The sequence below is a fragment of the Chaetodon auriga genome, chromosome 14, assembly GCF_051107435.1.
Source record: "Chaetodon auriga isolate fChaAug3 chromosome 14, fChaAug3.hap1, whole genome shotgun sequence".
NCBI lineage: Eukaryota > Metazoa > Chordata > Actinopteri > Chaetodontiformes > Chaetodontidae > Chaetodon > Chaetodon auriga.
Genome location: NC_135087.1, coordinates 8,819,320 through 8,839,942, shown reverse-complemented (window position 1 = coordinate 8,839,942; position 20,623 = coordinate 8,819,320). Strand labels below are relative to the sequence as shown.

The following is a 20,623-nucleotide window of genomic DNA, read 5'->3' as shown; positions in this document are numbered from 1 at the left end:
GTCATCATCTGTACGCACGGCGGCGACAGGAGCCCCTGAATCGGCAGGGACGGGTATCCCACCGCTATTCTCTGTCATTGCCAAGAAAAAACACTAACAGAGAGTAGAAAATATCGGCGATTCCCCCCAACGAAAGCCCCTCTGGAAACTCCGATGGATTAATCTTGATTTTTCTGCGGTAAGCACGCTTTTTCCCCTCCTGTGCTGAATTGCAATTGGTGCACCCGCCTTGTCCCCTATTTTGCGCTGTGGTCTGCGAGATGAATTCATCTTAGGAGAGACCGAAAGACAGAGAGCAGAGGAGATAAATAACACAGTGTGGGTCGCTGCGTTCACTCCGGTCTTTGCGCAGATTTAGGTGCGTGTATTTGGCGGATAACTTTGTCCTCAGAGGGGGACAAAGCAGAGAGAGTGGTAGTGGTCTCGGTAATTGTGGATGGTGTTTTGCAGTGCTGTGATTGTGGAGAGGGGGGCTCTTGTGTTGCAGCAGCAGGGATGGATGCGCTGCAGAGCTGAGCTGACCACTGAGGCCATGCACACACATGATGAACGCCACCATGGCCTGCACGTTGATTCACCCCAAAATAACTGTCATATGCTATAAGTTAACCGCACTGCCACGCTGGTAGATACCCAATTAAAGCAGCCCTAATCGGGTTATCTGATGTGTCTGGAGGTGCAGCCATCCATCTTGCAGGCAAACACCGGGGATGTTTATAAAGCGCGTGTGTAGCCTCAGGTTTATCCATGCGCAATAAGTTGGGCAGCAGTTATGTGTTGGTTTGTAAATATGCGCTCAGCACCCTGAAGCTGTGAGTATTCAGCCTGTCATCGGTCCATGAATGACTTCAATTGATGTGCGTGATATGTGTCGAATGTGAATGAAAGGAGCCTCGTATTGTGGCTCATGAACCATGTGCATTTCCCCTCAGGTCATCTCTGTCTGTACAGTTGAGCTCATATTTAACAAACACTGTGGCACGTAAGCTGCTACCTCTGACTCCAGGGCTCTACGCTCACATGAAATGTCTCACCACAAAGGTGAAACGTTTGGCCCAGTTAGAGGTTAATTAATCACTTTGGTTAAAGCAGAGTTCATTTCAAAGATGTCCAGTTGTTGTTTGCCTGTTTTTGTGTCCGTCAGTAAGTGTCACAGTGCAGCCACAGAGCTGCAACAGTTAGTTCACCCACAGAAAATTCATCTGTAACAATTTTCATCATGGATGTATCATTAAAAGTCTTTTTTCAAGCAAAAAAGACAAACATTTGATGGTTTCAGCTTTCCACATGTGATAGTTTGCTGTTTTTCCCTTTTCTTAACATGAACTGAAACCACTTAGTTTTTGAACTGTTGATCAGACTCAGCAACATTGTGATGTTGGCATGTTTCATTATTTTCTGATCAGTCATTCCAGTAAATAACCTGCAGATGAATCAACCACGGAAATAATTGTTAGTTTCAGCCCTATTTTCTTTATTTGATGAATCGAGTAGATAATCAGGGCAAATATCTGTAATCATTTTGTAGTGTCAGGAAATGGTGAAAAATATCCATCCTGGCATCCTGGAGTCCTTGTTGATGTCCTCAGATGTCTTGTTTTTGTGTGACAAACTGTCCCAGACCCAATCACATTCAGTTTCTAATGATATTAAACAGAGAAAAGCAGCAAATCCTCAGAGATCAGCCAGTAATTATTTTTTATTTTTGTCAGTCCACTAATCGATCAGTCACCTAGTCGTCGCAGCTCTGCACGCAGCACCTCAGTCTGAACTTTCTATCAACCCAAGTGTCATTCAGCTCGACCAGAAAACTTCCAACCTCCATCGCTGCGGACCCACCGCATCATTATTTCCAGTGGATTCTTGCATTGAACATTGCCCTCCACTGGCACCAGGTTTGGAAAGAACCGTTTAAACCCCCCAACGCAGACTGAGGATCGGCTCCTGTTTGTGGAAAGAAAGAAGAAAAAGTTCATGTTTTTCTAGTTTGCCCTTTTCTCCCATTTGGAAAATATTCATCCACTGGGCGCAAATATCAGTGAGTGAATGGATATTTACAATGGACTCGGTGATTTAACAACATGACTCAACACCCTCAACTGTGAACACTGTGACACAAAACACAGCGAGTCTTAAACCCACACGTACAGACTGTATGAAGCTCAGCTGTGGGTTTTATAACTAGTTCATTCAGTATGTGCAGAATGCTTTGAAAGCCTTAACAGTGCATTTCATTGTGCCGATAATCTTGTAGCAGAGTGAAATGTGGCCATTGTCTCGTTGTTGATCTGCTGAATGAACTCAGTTGTCCAACACAAGCAAATATTGTAACTATTCAGAGAATGGCAGCCATGAGGAGGAGATGGTCAGAGTTGTACTAAATCCAGGAAAGATGCCAGCGAGTTTCATAAAATGATCCTCTTTCAGGTCGTTTCTTTGGTGAAAGAACAGAAAGTTGTGTTCAGGAGTTGAATAAGGTCGCTGCGAGTGTGACTTCAGTGGGAGGGCTGTGGGAGGTCTGACCTTGTTTTGTGCCATGTCAGTGATCTGAGTGTAAAGGGACCCCTCACGTCGAATTAGACCGAGCTGTCTCGTTACAGGCTGTGTTGAATTGCGAAATGATTCTGCAGAGATTTGTAAGTTCATCAGGGTTAAATAATGAAGAAGTACTTAGATGTAGCGACCAGCTGAGCACAGTTTGTAAGTCAAGTTCAAAGGTTTGAAGCTTTTCTTTCTCTTACTTTTAACTAATATAGAAAAGAAACAACGTCAGACCAATTAGCTGGTGTGTTCCCAACCATTAGTCTATTACTGTGAACTGTTTAACCTTTTCAGTCGTTTTTCAAGCAAACATTATGGGGGAAAAAAAAGAAAAACATGATTTCAGCTCCTGTTTGGTATTTTGTGTTGATAAATCAATGATACGATGAATGAATCAATCATGACTGTCATTGATTGACTAACTAATTTATCAAGTAAGCATGCGAGTGCTCCCAATCATTTCAGACATGTTATTTTCTCAGACCTCACATATGTCTGTTTCTCAGGCCCGACTGTCTCCTGTTTAATCCATCAGTTGCACTGCGTGACCCTGACATGTCTGTCCTTTTTAATTTAGTATATTGATCTGGCGGCTTTACTATAAATGGCAGAGTATCTCATTATGGCTCCCAGCTCTCCGTGTTAGTGTAGATGATTAACACTCCTGCCCGTGCGGCATCAAAATAAAGGCCGTCATTTGGGGAAATTAATTTCCAGTCGATCGCAGCGGCTGTGAGTGATGTGGTGGCGCTCGCCCCGTCCTGTTGCTCCGTGCTCGGGTAATATTGGCGTCTTCATTTCTCTCCACTTCCTGATGTGAAGGAATCCTGCAGCAGCGTTGACAAATGCTATCCAGCAGATTTGGCCAGACATCAGAGTCAGATTTCAGACTTGAGCCAATCAAGATGAGGAGAATTAATGCGATACCGCTGCCTGTCTGCGTTTTCATGTGAAAGTCGAGCCCCCCCCCCTCCCCCTCCCCATCTCTGCCTTCTACTGTTAACTGTTACAACACACCACGTAGCTGCGATCCTGTCCCCCTCGGACCTTCCATATCACGCCACTGCAGTCCTCTCAGAGGCAAGCTGTTCATTTGGGTCTGAAAATAGCGTGTTCTTGCAGGCTGAGGTGGCCATGCGATACCCAGGCAATGCAACGGAAAGGAACAAGCCCCGCGGCTGCGATGCCATCATCTCCTTTTTTGGGGGGGGAGGAAAGTTGTGCCGCAGGTTGGGCATGGAGCGGTCTAGTATATGGCTGTGTGTCTCACCTAAAATCATTATGTCACAGGGCTTTGTCCTGACATTTTGACATGATCCATAGGGTCGATTCATGCGTGTAATTGAATAACAGAGAGCTGTCGTCCCTCGGATCAGTGATGAACGCTGGTGAAACTCGTATTATTGCGAAAATGTGATAAATCTGCCTGTTGCTGTCGAATGCGCCGGAGCTAAACTCGATGAATCCAAATTGTTTATCTCCTTCAAAGAAAAGTGTTTCTTCGGTCCAAAGATGGCGGATTTTCACAGCACTCATTCAGCAACTTCAACAACACCACATGATTCATAGTCAAGTGTTTACTGAGCGAGCACCGTGCCAAAAAATAAATAAAAAAAAGGGGACATATGTATATAAACAATACAAGATGGCCTAGTTTCTGTGCGGCAGAATGGTTACAGATATGTTAAAGCTACGGTAGTCCCTGGCCTTTTTACTTCAAGAGCAGGAAGATTTTCATAATCCCCACAGGCAGCACAGCGACGTGAGATCTCCCTTCATTTACTCTGATCCCTCCAGGAGGGGATGCAGTGCTATTTCAATCACTGCAGTTAAGGAGAAAATTCGCCAGAAAACAGGCTTTACCTGTGTTATCCAACTCAGTCTAATGCCAGTTGTTGAATACTGTGCCTTTACTGTGGTTGATTCTATCAGATTTTTTTTTTATTTTGATTAATCGATTCACTGTTTGGTGTATAAATTGTCCATAAAATGTCAGAGAATAGTGTAAATGCCTATCACAGTATCACAGCAATGGCTTTAAATTGCTGAAAAAACAGCATTTTTTAATGAACTGCAGCCAGTAAAACGTTTCTCCCTCTACAATATCTTCGACAAGTTCTTGTTTAGGAAAATTGCTGTTTGTGAAAAAGCTCTACAAAGTGTCACGTTGACATTATGACGGCGAGCAGGCTTCACTCTCATTTCTGCTCTTTCGGAGTGGCTTGTGCCCCCTAAATGGAAATTGTCGGCTAAGTGTGTTTTAAGGTAGATTTTTGCGCTGTGAATACCAGGAGACAGATAAGGAAATGTAGATATTCATGTCAAGGAAGATTATGTGTTATTTTAAGGGCTACCGGAGAATCAGCAGTCCTCCTCCTCCTTCTCCTCCTCCTCCTCCTTCAGTCTGTGGTCTCAGCTCTGCTCTGGGCTCATACTGTAATGCCGCCACTGGGCTTGTTTCTTTCTGGGTATTTAATGGGCTTTTATTGGCAGTAATGAATCACAATGATCTCCTTCTATCTGCAGTGGCTCCGTTCCTCTGTTTGTTAAGCAGTGTGGAGCAAATGTAGGACCGCATGTATTCTGTGTTTCCATGCACCTGTGGGCTGCAGGTATTTGGATATTTGGACTTTGATAATGTGATTTATGTGTGATTTGTCTGGTTTCCTGCGTTCTGCTACTTTAAATTCTTGTTTAAGTAGAATTTCCAACACTAGCATCACGTCCACAGATGAATCCATAATAAAAAAAAAAGCATCATTACTTTCCATTTGTCTTAAATATTCGGTGCTTTTTTAAAAAAAAAAGCTCAAACACTGATGCATTCATTTTTCTCCTCGGCGTCTGTACCCTGTTGCAGTACTTGCAGTCTGCAGCAAGTGACACATCTGTTTGCACTTTTTCCTGATGTAGGCATTTGGGTTTCTTGCTAGTAAATGTAAAACAGGCCCGAAGCTTTCCTTTTAACCATTAAGCTCCAGCGTCCTTCAGGACATGCCTCTGATTCCAGCTCATTTGGGGCTGCGAACTAGTTTCCGCATAGGAAAAAATGTCCATCACATGTTCCCAGAGCCCATGGTGACATTGTGAAATGTCCAACCAGAGACCAAAACTGCTAAATATTTAGTTTACTACCAGAAATTTTCACATTTGAGAGGCCGAACCGGTAAATGTTTGCATAACGAATAGTTGATTATGGAATTGACGGAATTATTTGATTGAAACACCTAATTGTTTCAGCTCTTAACCAAATGCAATGAGCTGAAACCTCCATCATCCTCTTTAGATATGTGATGCTGCTGTTTTTTTGGTTTTTTGTTTTTTTTTTGTTCTATCATATATTGCTTATTTTCACTTATCCTGGCATGATATTTTCTCTATCATTGGCGGAAACATTTTTCAGAAGACACAGCTGTACTGTTAGTGTGGGTCTGAGCAGAGGTCAAGAGCGGCGCGATCGTTTCCCTCTTCCTCCGTCTGCTGCAGTTTGCCCCCTAGCGCCACCTCTCTCCATCCACAGCGACTGTAAACAAGTGTGTTTCCAATTAGCCGTCTCTAAAGTCAGCTGGCCGCTAAAGCTGATGAAAGACAACGGTGCTGTCAGCGGTCTCTTCCCAGCCCTGTTGCACCAGCTTCATGAGCCTCCAGGGCTTAAAGGGGGGCACGGTGAGCCGAAATGTGCATTACTTTAACTGGGTCTATAAAGACGGTAAGGCTCTTTTTAATTGGCAAAGCAGATTGCCTCACTCCTTACAGAAACTGGTTTAGCTTTGCTTTAGTGAGGCCAAATGCTCCGTCAGTCCCACTCATGAGACTCAGAGTAGAGCCAGGGAGCGGTTTGCCGTTCAAAGTCTCTCTGTGCATTTTAACTCGCTGCTGTGTGTCTATAGATGGGTGTGTGGCTCCTTGTAAAGAAAACAAAAATAAAGTGCATGCCAGCTTGTAAACGCAATGGCCGTGTGTAAATTCTTCTCACAAGTGTGGTGGTGCAATAAGACGGAGAAGTAAACCATAACAAGTGGTTTTGTTATGTTCTTTTAGGCCAAGATAAACTGGATATTCTCAGCATCTCACGTCGACATGTTTACATCAGTGGCCACATGAGCCGAGCGCTGCAGCTCTGTCACATTATGTTCCTCTGTCTAATTAGTAATGGAGTTTAAAGTATCGTGTTTAATTTCAGCCTAATTGAAAGATTTTTCACAAGGCTCAGTGTAACTCTCAGAGGAAGCTCTGAAATAATGGAATATTGAATCATAATTTTCCCAATGGAGACAGCTTTCGAGCTACTATTTTACCTTCGTGCTAATTTCATCTGTCTCTTTCTCTCTCCGCCCACAGAAAGTAGAGAATGGGCTGTGTCCAATGTAAGGATAAAGAAGCAGCAAAACTCACTGATGACCGGGAGACCAGCCTCTCACACAACTCGGGGTACCGCTATGGGTCCGACCCCACGCCGCAGCACTACCCCAGCTTCGGGGTCACCACCATCCCCAACTACAACAACTTCCACAGCGGTGCCTCACAGGGGGTGACCGTGTTCGGAGGAGTCCACACGTCCTCGCAGTCTGGGACGCTTCGGTCTCGGGGCGGGACAGGTGAGGTTGAAGAGGCTCTTTTGAAATAAGCCTGTGAATGCATGTAAGATGGTTCAAATGTAAGGCAGCTGTTTGGTACCCAGAAGGGTTCAGCTGGTCCAGGTTTGTGAAGGATGTAACTGTTTTAAAAATAATATTTTCAGATGCTAATTTCATGCTAAACTCTCACACTTACTTAGAACTATTGCCAGAATAGAAAAGCTTCGGACTGTGTGTTTAGACCACCATGTATCACCAAAATGTCTTGTTAAACTAATAAAAATGTAATTGTTTGGGGTGGTTTAGTAGCTCTTTAAAGCCATAGTTTGACTTTTTTGGAAATACTCTTATTAGCGTTCTTTCTGAGAGTTATGACGCATCTTCGCTACTGTCTTTATCAGCCCTGCTGTCCACACTGCATTTTACTTGTGCTTTACGCTCTACAGCCAGCAGCTGGTTAGCTTAGCTTGGCATAAAGACTGGAAACACCGGGAAACAGTTAGCCTGTTTCTGAGCCGAGGTAAGAAAGCCCACCGGCCAGCTCCTCTAAAGCTCTCTAATTAAGACGTTACATCTCATTTGTTTCCTCCGTAGACAAGCTTAATTGTAAAAACAAGCTGCAGCTGTAAAAAGTGGTTTACGTGCTGGACTATTTCTTAGCTGGAGGCAATTAACTTCCATAAATTTTCTCTGGCTGGCCAAGGAATACCTTTGAACAGGGCCAGGCTAGCTGTTTCCCCCTGTTTCCAGTCTTTATGCTAAGCTAAGCTAACCAGCTGCTGGTTTACCTTCATACTTACCTTCCAGACAGCAGAGAGTGGTGCCGACCTTTTCATCTGACTCTCTGCAAGAAAGCAAATTAGAGTATTTCCCAAAATGTCAAACTGTTTAAAGAGGGACCTTTAAGGCGGGGTGACATTGTGAGTGGAAAATTCTGAAATATGTTGCTGTCACTAAATGGGGGTCAGATTACAAACAGTGCAATTAAAAGAGAAATAAAATGTCTATGTTGTAAAGCTGTAAACTTCTGTTGGGACCACTCACTGTTTGGCACCCATCCAGCATTCAATAAAAAGGCTGATGTTGACTGACCAGTGGACAGCATTCGTCTCGTTAGCTCTCACGTATTGGAGGATTTAAATGAACGCCATCAAAGGTTTTTCCTCCTGCATTGCGAGTAAATATGTGATTCATCTCGTGTATGTGTGCTGATATTGTGTTCTGCTGAAGATGGATGTCCACTAGCTGAAAGTTAATGGAAAACAGAGTGACCTAAATTATCGCCGGTGCTCTTTGAGGCACATCTGACGGCCGTAGAGATCTCATATTGTGCTGAATGGTGCAAAAGCCTTTCTGTGGTGAAGAAATGGGCTTTACCGTCCCACACTTTAAAGATACATATGATGTGTGATGCATGAATTAACAGCATCTTCTTGCTTTGATGTTTTTTTTTTCTTTTTTTTACCCAGCACAGATAAACACTCTGTGGAGTCAGCAGCTTGTATGAATAAGAAATTACTCCAGGAGGGCAGCGCTAAGCAGCATTCATATCTGAGACTGTAAAGAGAAGCCTGGAGTTAAAAAGCAAACACTCAAACAACAGTCAGCACGGACAGAGTAGAGCCCAAAACCTCATCTGCCCCCTCTGTGAACACCTCGACGTGTTTGCCTCTGAGACGGCGAGCAGCTCCGGTCATTGGGAGGCACGTTTCAGAGGTCACTGCGTCGACGGGGAACTGTGCAGGGCTTGACTGCAGCACTGGAGCTCTGACTGTCCAGGGATGATTCAGATCAAATCAGAAAATGAAATCATTTTACAGTTCCAGGCTTATTAAGAGATCCAGGCACTCGAGGGCCGTCGCAGATCACAGCAGATAAATTTGATTGGTCCCAGCATTCCTCGAGGATGCTCTGTCTGACGAGGCTGAAAGTCTGATTTGTTTTCTGTATGCAAAACAAAGCGTTTTATGTATTTGCATGTTAAACTTGTAATAATTTTTTTTTTTTTTCGGGCAGGGGCACAATAAGCTGTAAACACAACACTGAAATGTTACCAGCTTATACACTTGGAATGGTGAACGTCTTAGCAAACAGTTCCTAATTTACACGCCCGGCAGATACAGGAAGTCCAATATTTAGCCTCCTTTTAACTCTGTTTTGGTCTCCAAAGGGAAATATCTTGCTCTTTAGCTGCTAAATCCTCCAAGATGTTAACAGCTCTGCTCACCTTTAGTGTCAAACAGGCAGAGGACAGTGGGCCTATCAGAGCAGCTGCCTCCTGCGCTGAAAAAAAAAAAAAAAAAAAGACTTCGGAGGGAGGGTTGAGAGTGAAGTAAAACAGTACAGTAAAACCAAAACAATGAGCTGAAAGATGCTTTTATATATACAAGCTTTAAAATGATAAACTGTGAGAATTTGAGAAGTAGCAGAAGAAACAGAAGAGTGCAGAAATTCTTACCCCGGCATCATACTTCATCCATGCAGTTCACCTCCGCTAACTCCGCCATGTCGCTTTGCTTTCCCGCAGGGGTGACTCTGTTTGTGGCTCTTTATGACTACGAAGCCAGGACCGAGGATGACCTCAGCTTCAGGAAGGGGGAGAGGTTCCAGATCCTCAACAGCACGTAAGTGTGAAAACATCTGCATGAGAGCATGTAGGGTGGCGGTCGTGTTTTCCCTCTCTCTGGTTCTCGTCTGTCGAGAATGTCTGAATGCTGTGTTTGGAAATCTTGTTTCACAGACGCAGACGCGGGGATCGGGTCTTTCTGTTGTAGACCAGATCCAGCTTATGAGGGTTATGTTGTAATGTTAAGTCTGACAGATACTGACAGTTTGCATCATAGAAATAAGATGTGTCTTGTTCGAGTTGTGATGTAGAAATAGTGAGAGTCGTGCTCTGCTTTTATACAGTACATATGTGTTCTCTCATGAAGTAAGTGCGTGTTTTAAAGTCATCCCTGTTGGACTGAAATTTAAGTAAACACAAGTAACACAAGAGCCACAGACTCTGAGCAACAACCCACATTGGCTTTCCATAACCTACAAACATGAACGCAGATCTTCTGCTGCGCCTGAACTTGTTGAACGAGCCTCCAAATCAACACTCACTTGAGCAAAGTGTTCGATAGTTGATTTAAACAGCACGTAAACGCACCTTCAAGTGTTGGTTCCTTCAGATGCTGCTGTGGTCTGCACATGACGTGTAGGCTACAGTACACGTTTGTTTACTTTGTGTCTTGTCACCGTGGCAGCCTGCTGTCAATCAAACACAGAGAGCAGCGGCGTGCCCCTCCAGCTGAGACGAACAGGAGCATTTCTGATATTTCCCCGAAGACCCTCTTCTTTCTTCCTTTTGATAATGAAAATCTATTAAGGACGCATTTAAAAAAACAGGGTGACATTATTTTTGACTTCAAACAGGGATGACTAAATGTGATTTCAGTCGGACTTTAAAGGGATGATTCACCGCAGGAGCCCACGCTCCAGAAAACAACTGCTTTAAACGTTGGTTTTTATGTGCTCTCCACTCAGCTCTCGGAGACAAGACAGCCAATAAATCTGATCACCCACTACTGAGCCTGTCTGCAGAATGTGTAAATGTTGATCTGTCTTCCAACCTGCCTCCATCATCCTCCGTCTCTCCGTCCTTCTCTCCACAGCGAGGGGGACTGGTGGGAGGCTCGTTCTCTCACTACAGGTGGAACTGGTTACATTCCCAGCAATTATGTTGCTCCGGTGGACTCGATCCAAGCTGAGGAGTGAGTAAAACTTTTTTTTTTTTAACACGAACACGCTCTCACGGTCTCCGAGGCACGGCAGCTTCATCAGCGGAGAGTATATCATGAATATTTGAGGGCTCATCTCACTGCCTTTTGTTTAATGTGACGTGGTGGTGCGTGTGCAGAGGATAAAAGACAGTGTTTGAAAAACCAAACATTTCACTCCACAGTTTGATTCCTCCTCTCTTCCCCCCACAGCTGGTATTTTGGTAAATTAGGCCGAAAGGACGCAGAGAGGCAACTGCTTTCCAACGGCAACGCCAGAGGCACTTTCCTCATCCGTGAGAGCGAAACAACCAAAGGTACTCTGACCGAGCGGCGTCTCACATGCTGACATGTTGAATGCTTTTAAAGATCAGCAAACACAGAGAAGTGTTTGTGAATAAATGAATATTTGGAAACTCTTCATTTACATCTGCAGTGTAGCAGTAGAAGCTGTTTACTTCGAGACAAACTAACAAGAGAATCAGACCAATACTGCGACTTAAAATTCAGTTTAATATCATGTCATTAGCTGTGCAGCTGCTCCATATTCATTGTCCTATTTGCACAGTGTGCTTTATTTACACTCATTAAAAACCATCATGCACTCCCACATGAGCTGTCATACCTTAGTTAAGTCTTAGCAGAGATTTTGCTTGAATCATCATGTTGGCTCTGTTCCAGGGGCCTACTCTCTCTCCATCCAGGACTGGGATGACATCAAGGGAGACCATGTCAAACACTATAAGATTCGCAAGCTGGACAGTGGGGGCTACTACATCACCACCAGGGCCCAGTTTGAGACACTCCAGCAGCTCGTGCAGCACTACTCTGGTGAGGCTCTGCCGCAGTTATGCTTCCCCGCTCTTAAAATCATAATGTCTTATGGTTCTGCACTACTTTAATGTCATTTGAAATTCAAACTGCATGGTTGATCCAGCCAGGGCTGCGGGTCTGTGCTGCCGACTGATCGTGCCGTGCCACAAAGGCATGCCTCGTCTGACTGACCTGTCCGTCAAAACCAAAGACGTGTGGGAGATCCCGCGGGAGTCGCTGCAGCTCATCAAACGTCTCGGAAATGGCCAGTTCGGAGAGGTCTGGATGGGTGCGTACCTTTTTTTTGGCGTCCTGTTTTGGCACAGGCGAAGAATTGGACAGCTGTGAGCAGTGGTGTGAAACGTGCTGTCTGTGTTGGATCATTCAAAGCTAACACCCAGCTAATGCTACACACAGAGATGAGTGATTGTCAGTGATTTCACTCAGAAGTTAGATGCTGGATACATCTTTGCATCAGTGTCCACTTTGACTGAAATAAGATTTTTTTAACTGATTTCTGAGTGGATTCCGGATGTGAAAGGACCAGTTAAACCTCGGTGTATGTGGTATTTGTTATGTCTAATTAGGTTTCTGTGACATGGCTCATCTCAGCTCAGTTCAAACACATGCTGTTTAATTCCTTTGAGTTCAATGAAACTTAATTTGTCCCACATTGGGTGCTGAAATGCTCCATGTGTGTCTGATGGGAACATGTTGTTGGTACATGTATTCCTTTTTTTTATTTTATTTTCAACTGGAAGCATATTTTTAGGGCAGATCTAAATTCAGCCTCCTGACATCTTGTGAAGCATTATTTTAGTCAATGCTAGATGTTTTCAGAATGCAGGGATAGATTTTCATTATCTTACTGCGTTTTTATGATTGTTACCCTGTTGCACCACACTATGCTATGCCAAGTTTTGTGCTTGAACAACCTCCAGCTACTATTTGTTGCCAGTTATCTGCTCTACACTTCATTTAAACACAGTCGATAACAATCTCAAGGGAACTGATAACTTAGATATATTTCAGTCACACATTTTACATGACTTTCATGTACTTCAACTTTTTCCGTACGTGGCAGCACATTTTTCAAATGGTGAACGTCTCCCTTTCAAAATAAAATCCTGCTGAAATGCCAGTAACTTCTAAAATCCTTTTTGTTATTTTGCGTCGTCAGGCACGTGGAATGGCACCACCAAGGTGGCGGTCAAGACTCTGAAACCTGGCACCATGTCGCCCGAGTCCTTCCTGGAGGAGGCTCAGATCATGAAGAAGCTCCGACACGACAAGCTGGTGCAGCTGTACGCCGTGGTGTCCGAAGAACCCATCTACATCGTCACGGAGTACATGAGCAAAGGTAGATTTTAATCTGACGCTAAAAAAAGACACTATGAATATTACATACATGCGTTTGTGCACGCACCTACATGTTTTGTGCATGATTTATGAAGCTGCACGGACAGCACAGTATGTGTCCTACTTCGCCGCTCCATCGCAGAGATCCTCAGTTGCCACAGCAATAACTAACAAATAAAAATCTGAGCCAAGTGTGACGTGTGGCAGGAATCCCAGAACTGATGTCACATTAGCCTCAACATTTCGCTTCAGTTTTCATCCAAATCTGAGTTAAGATCTGGCAGCTGAAGACAGCATGGGACAACAGATCCTCACTCATGTTTCACCTGTTTTTTTCTTTTAGGGAGTTTGCTTGACTTCCTTAAAGACGGAGAAGGACGAGGCCTCAAACTGCCAAATCTGGTGGACATGGCAGCTCAGGTACGCTGCTTAAAATGATCCAGAATCTTGCTGCTGCACACTGTGGATTTGGACACTGTGAAAGAGATTTTCAAGAGCGTAATTCCCTTTAATCGTCTCCAGCTGTTACCGATTTATTCATTTAAGCTCAGTGTTGTACATTTACAGTTATTTCCATCTTGATGTTATGTCGTGTTTACACTTTCAATAAGCGAAATAGCACTATTTGAAAAGTTTGGCGCACATGCAGCGCACTGTTAGTTACTGGACTGGTTGGTCTGTGACTGCTTTATACTAAGACCAAGTGGACAACAGCTTATCTAAAGTTATTGATTTAGCATTACTGTTGGAGCGCTCAATCGCTGTTGGATTGTATTCCATTCTGAAGCTGTGATTCATCACTTCCTGTGGGTCAATAAGTAATCAGACTTGACACTTGAGTTTCTTTTGCAATTATGGCAAATCTGTGGGTTTCCAGTGAGGAGAAGCTCCTCTCTCTTGCAGCCGACTGTTTAGGCTGTAAATCTACGTGAAAAGTACAGGTTTAATCACATTGAAACTGTTCAGTGATGCTATGTTCACGGGAAAAAAATAACTCCATTTCCCAGGTGGCAGCAGGCATGGCATATATTGAGAGGATGAACTACATCCACAGAGACCTGCGCTCTGCAAACATCCTCGTCGGAGAAAGTCTGGTGTGTAAGATCGCTGACTTTGGTCTGGCCAGGCTCATCGAGGACAATGAATACACAGCCAGACAAGGTAGGCCTACAGGGTCGGGTTTATCAAGTTCGTGCTAGTTTCAAACCAGCCATTCATGATGGAGTTGCACCAGCTCGTAAAGACTTGAGTATTGTGTAAATTGCTTGCTAGGAAACTTATGCTATGCTATGTAAACAGGAAGTATCTTGTGATGCAGGTCGCATCACAAGCTGTAACATCACTTCGAAAACACACAGTTTCAGAGTGCAAGAGGATGTATTAATGTATTAAACTTAATTGTTTTCATTCATACATATATGCATACATGGAGGAATGTGTGTTTCAGGGTTTGCAGTATTCATGCGCTTCAGACCAGTAGTGGCACACAGCTCATAGAGGCAATTAAGGCACTTTAACACCCACAGTGCCCCTGTTGCCACAATTTGCATAAAAATTCTGCTCCTTCTCAGAGTCATAACTCGGTCAAATCTGAAAACACAGACATAAAACACATATTCTTACATTCAGCCTGACTCACAGTCCCGTGGATACCATTATCTGAGACTATCCAGTTGGAATAAATGTACATAAATACACTCAGAAACGATGGAAAAAAGACACTCCTTACATTCCAGGACACGTTTTTCTTTAGCATTAAAGTAATCCAGAGTTTTCAGTACATCCATGGTTACACTGCAAACAAGAACTGCTAATGGTGCTAAATTTGATGCCAATATTAAGCAATTATGGGCTTAAAAAAACAGGCTCAAGTTGTAGCCCACAGTGTAATTGACTGAATCCACAGCAACATTACACTTCCTGTTTACCTCACTCACACACTGCAAACCGCTGGTTCCTGAGTGGAAAATCTGATTACACTAATGCTAACCTAACGCACATAACTTTCAGACCAACTGTTGAATGTGTCCAGATTGCCCCTTGTGTTAGCAAGCTAACCGCTGATGTGCTGCCAGTTGATTAATGTATCACCTGGTGTAACATCACATATTTAGTAACAGCTGATCTCTACTTAAGAATTAGTTGTGTAGCATTTTAAATCAGTGTTTTAATCCAATGATGTGTGAAATAATAAGCACTTACATTCGAACTAGGCTAAAGGGTACGCTTATGAACAGCTGCAGCGACCAGCAGCCGCAGTTTAAAGAGAGCACTTTTGATTTATTGGTCCCAATCAGGAATTTTTTTTTTTTACATGACTTTGTTTGGAATATGAATCAGCTTGTGTTTACATATCTGTTGTCTGACTTTAATGTCTCTGTAGTATTCTCTTAGTCCCCAACCACAGCATCTTCTGAAAACCTCAGTGTCAGAGGAAAAAGCCGGCGGGCTGGCAGATGTCATGTTCCATTTACTCAATTCAAGGACGCATTTTGCACGCGGCCACATACACATGTGCACACTCACCACTTTTCAGAATAAGGATGGTAAATGAGCAGGAATTTGTCTCGGTGACACCAGTGGAAAACCGGAGCACATGTGGTTACAGCATGGCGCAAGAACATCAGAATAACACGTTTATATAAGGGCACAGCGGCAGGATTTAAGACACGTTATACACGAAAATCCATCTGTCACTGTGTATCTCAGTGGAGGGATGAGGAATAAGTGGCCCTGCCCTGAGAAAAACATTGTTCTCCCCTGACTGTGTTGGCAGACGTGAACTACACCAGGAGGACTTCCAGACTCTGTTAGTCACTCTGTCAACATGTTCAGTCACTCATTTTTTAGCGATGTAAACGTTTACTTGTTCAACTTGAGCCAAGTGCAATCTGAGGATAAGAGAGATAATGGAACTGTTCCGTTTTTTCCCCCCTGGTGGGACGTTATCGCGTCCTCATGTCTCTGCACTAATGAAATCACACATGAGGGGAAGAAATCCATACAGAAGAGACTGACCTACTTACTCCTGCTTGCTTTGTGAACAGTGAAATAACAAAAATGTCACGGCAGAAAGTTAATAATCGTGCATCTGGTTGTCTTTTAGGTGCAAAGTTTCCTATAAAGTGGACCGCTCCTGAGGCCGCTCTCTACGGGAAATTCACCATCAAGTCGGATGTGTGGTCGTTCGGCATCCTGCTGACAGAGCTGGTGACCAAGGGCAGAGTGCCCTATCCAGGTGAGTGCGCTCGTCAGCTCTGTGGATGATGTAATCGAACCTCAATTCCAGGTGATCGCTTGTGTGTGATTAACGCAGAGTGTGTGAGAGCCACTGGAGACGCTGGCCATTGTTCTGTATGCTAAAAACAGAGCAGCACGTTGCATAATGTACAGCACAAAGTACATTATGCAGAGCAGTGCTCTAAATGTTTTCCTGTTCGTCTGCCATGCACATTTTGACATTATATTTTAGGCATTTAAACTAATTACATTGTTATGAATCAAACAGTGTGGATGGAAAATAACATTAAGTCCTCTTATTACTGTATATGACAAGTTTTTTCATATACTTGAACTGTTTAAAGCACCTCCTAAAGTCAGCTTTGATTTAAAGGCCCTATAGGTGCAGTGCAGTAAACCTCGTGTTAGTTTAATGACAAACTCACAAACTGTACTAAAAGAATAACGTCAATGTGAGTCACAGTTGGCACAAGCCCACATAACCCTGAGCAGAGCTCTAATCAGGGCTGAGAGGGTGGGCTATATCTGTGCGGGGTCTTTAGGTAGAATTTTGAAATGATCATTACACTCAAGTAGGGCTGCAACTAATAAATGTTAATAAAATATCAGAAAATTGTGAAAAATACCTTTTGTGATGTCCCACAGCCCAAAGTGAAATATTCAGTTTGTTGTCATATATGAACAAAAAAAAAAGGAAATTTGCGGTTGATCGAGTAATTCATTGTTCAACGAGTCACTGCAGCTCTAACGACTCAAAGATAAGAACAGGTCTATTACATGAAGGACATATTTAAACCACAGGAATACATAATAAAATGAATGATGGCTAAATGCTGCGTCGCTGCCTCAGAGTCCTGTTTGCGCACGCTGGCTCGTCATCACGCTGTCATGGTTAATAGGGACAGAGAACAGAGCAGCTGTTAATGGTTTGCTTCTCCTGCTGTGACAAGTCAAAATGACTGCTGTGGAAAAAAAAAAAAGCCTATCAGAGAAGAGGCCACGGCAAAACCCTGCGAGCTAATTCAGGCACCGGAGGCCTGTCACATTCCTTACATCATGGCCTGATCACAGTTATTTGAGCCGACCATCGCTTTGCATAATCACTAGAATCGTTTCTACTCACCTGTAAAAACAGCTGGAAATGTCATCTGGCTGCGCCTCCTCCTTCTGCTGGTTTAATGGCGCCTGAGTGGAGAATTAGCGCTACCAACCAGAATACTGGTGTAATGGTAGCAGATGGAGACGCACATTACTTTACATTTTCTTTTGCTGATTTTCTGTAAATTCAGTTGAAATAAACCTGGAGTTAGAGACGCTGCAACCAACAGAAAGTGAATTTGGTGCCTTTCCTTCAGCTGGTTGCAGCGAATAAACTGTCAACCTGAGCAGAGCAGGAGTTCAGCTGCTGCTGGACACGCTCTTTTGTTCCAGCTCATGTGAGGCCATATTTTTTGCTTCACAAGTGGTATAAAATGAGCAGAAATAGACGTTAATCGCAGTAATTTGCATGACAATTTGTCATCAATTAAAATTTCATGATTATGAGAGCAAACTTTGCCGTACTTAAACTGTCAGCGTTCACTATTTTGCCGTCACACCTGCCGCCGCAACGCTCGCATTAAAGCCGTGCTGGAACTGACAGCACTCGCCTCCTGCTACTGTTGCTCCCTCGGCTGTCGTTCATGAGGCATTTCATAAGCTCCAACATCCATCTGTGGGCTGTGAGTCCGCCCTCCTCCTGGAGAAAGTTCAGACTGTCACTCCCCAGTCTCTGCTGTGTGTAGCTTAGGTTAGCTCAGCTTGGCCCATGCTATATATTTGTCCTTATACAAATACGCATATATTTTTTTTTTTTTTTTTTTGCCTTCATTCCTCCGTGTTCCTCTCTAAAGGCATGAACAACCGCGAGGTCCTGGAGCAGGTGGAGCGAGGCTACCGGATGCCGTGCCCGCAGGACTGCCCCACGTCCCTGCACGAGCTGATGGTGCAGTGCTGGAAGAAGGACCCGGAGGAGAGGCCCACCTTCGAGTACCTGCAGGCCTTTTTGGAGGACTACTTCACTGCCACTGAGCCTCAGTACCAGCCGGGGGATAACCTCTGAGCACCGCTGCCTTCATCTCATGTCATTTCGCTGGCTTTCCACCAGAGGGAGCCAGACTCCACCTATTCTCTCTCATCCTGTGGCTGTGACGATCTTAAAAAGCTCATCCACTGACTTCCAAGCTTCATACAAGTAGGGACGGTGCGTCTCTGACAGCATACTGACTATCAAATCGAAGGATGTTTTGGAGGCGGGAGGGGGCGCTGAGACGAGTTAAAAATGACTGCCATGGATGAGCGAGACGTGTCGTGTAACTTGTATGTAGTGTAAATATAAATTGCTTGTTTACTTATCTCTTTTTTTTCTTTTTTTGGTTTCATTTTATATTACTTTTGATATTTTGGAAACGTGTGGATTTTTTCTTTTTTTTTTAATCCGAGGTCCAAGTAATTTCAGATTTACGGCTTGTAGAAAAAAAACCCGTGTGCGGCTCACAGCTGGTAACAGATCGCGACATAATAATTGTAGGAACGCTAACAGACATCATGGACCGAGGTGTCTCAGAAGGTTTTTCTGGAAGTCCACTGACCTTTTTTACGAGGTTAATATAACAATACTGCTCTCCTCTTCTCAAGGAACTTAGATGTACTATAACACCTGTTCTTGCCTTTTCATGTTTAGTAATATTCTTATAATGTAAGGGAATGCCTTCATGCTTTCTACACACTAACTTAGCGCATCATTGACTCTTCCACCCAAACCTGTATGCCATCTGCACTAATATTAAGTGCATTCATCACATTTCAGCTTCAGCCAATGATTTTTAGATCGGCTTAAAGTAACTTTTAGTTCCTGCTTCTTGTAGTTGAAAAGGAGGCCGACTTCCTCTCCAACTGCAGCCATTGTTCGGCTGACTGCTTATTATACTGGCAATATTTTAAAATGTATGTCGCATTATTGTATGGCAGCAGGCTGTGTAAGAAATTCTGCATTGTCTCTTCGCTTCAGCAGCCTAACGTACGACCAAACTAACTGCCACTCCCATGACAGGAAATGAAGGATGCGTACCTGTGTTTGTCCCTCCATAATGTGTATTTGGAAATAACATGTTGTTTACGAGACCAAACATGTTTATTTCATCGTATTATTTTGCTCAACATTTCGGCCAGTCTCTTATGTCGTCACACGTAACTGTGTGACTTTATTTAATTTTTTTTTTTCCAGGGAAATCTGCAGCTCTGGATGACATTTTATCATCCTCAAGTGTCAAACTTCTCTCTGTTGGTGAGAAGGTGCATTCCAGGACAAGACGTCATTTCTGTGTGTATTTAAGTTGCTTTTCAGGGGTGGGAAAGTGAGCAAAAACTAGTTTTTGAGTCACTTTGTCTGTCCCTAATTCTGTAGATATACAGAAAATGTTTTTGGTCTCTGCATTATTTATTGTCTCTGTCTGTTACTTGTACACAACTGGTTTTGAAATAAACAATCTTGTCATCATCATCTTGTGGACTTCAAAACAATTAGCGCTGAACACTTGTCAATAACGTCTGGTTTGGAAGCTTCCTTGGCTGCTGCTTCACAGGCTGCACCTTTTCCAGCACTGGGGGAAAACTGACAGCAGAAATCAATCATTAAGGTGTGAAGAGCTGCAGCCGAAATGACTGCGGCGTTTGTGAGAGTGTTTCTTTGTGGTTTTCCCTCAGGCTGAATTTCACACAAAGACAACATGACTGAACTCAGGATATATGCAAATCAGTTCGTGGGTGTCTGCCAGGCAGTTGGACAGCAGTCAATCATAGACAGACTAGTAGATCAGAGTTGAGCTAATTGTTTGCCATTCCCTTTCCGCCTAAAACATTGAACTGTAGGATTGCGCTCTCATATCGCCTCCTGTTAGCCTTTTGAGGGTGCAGCTTTACTCCCAGAATGGAAAAAAGTTCTCTCATCAACCATTTAACCTTTTGCAGCTGTTTTTTTCAAGAAGTAAACTCCACTTCTGTAGGTTATCCTCAGCTAAACTGTACTGGCTAATCTGGCTGAACAACACAGACGCAACACTCTTGCCTCTGATTGGATGCAACTGAAGCATGGGAGTATTTGCATATAGCAGGCTGTAACACACACACAAGCCTCTGCACCCACAGGAGTTTAAAGAATCCAGCAGAGAACAGGTAGGTCATTCATACTCTCTCTTTTTTCACACTCCTTTTGCCCCGGTATGTACAAAAGACATGTACGAATATGCTATCATGTGGTATGCGCTGTATGTATTGATAACTTTCTTGAGA

At 43.6% G+C, this 20,623-nt stretch overlaps 1 protein-coding gene across 1 annotated transcript; it reads left to right on the top strand.

Annotated features, from left to right (window-relative positions):
- On the top strand, nucleotides 1–19,832 carry fyna (FYN proto-oncogene, Src family tyrosine kinase a). Its single transcript, XM_076748533.1, has 12 exons — nucleotides 1–178; nucleotides 6,883–7,139; nucleotides 9,646–9,742; nucleotides 10,778–10,876; nucleotides 11,096–11,199; nucleotides 11,564–11,713; nucleotides 11,820–11,984; nucleotides 12,876–13,055; nucleotides 13,398–13,474; nucleotides 14,062–14,215; nucleotides 16,161–16,292; nucleotides 18,187–19,832. The coding sequence occupies exons 2-12, from the start codon at nucleotides 6,893–6,895 to the stop codon at nucleotides 18,393–18,395; spliced, it is 1,614 nt and encodes a 537-aa protein (XP_076604648.1). The 5' UTR covers nucleotides 1–178; nucleotides 6,883–6,892; the 3' UTR covers nucleotides 18,396–19,832.
- The last annotated feature ends 791 nt before the right edge of the window (nucleotides 19,833–20,623 follow it).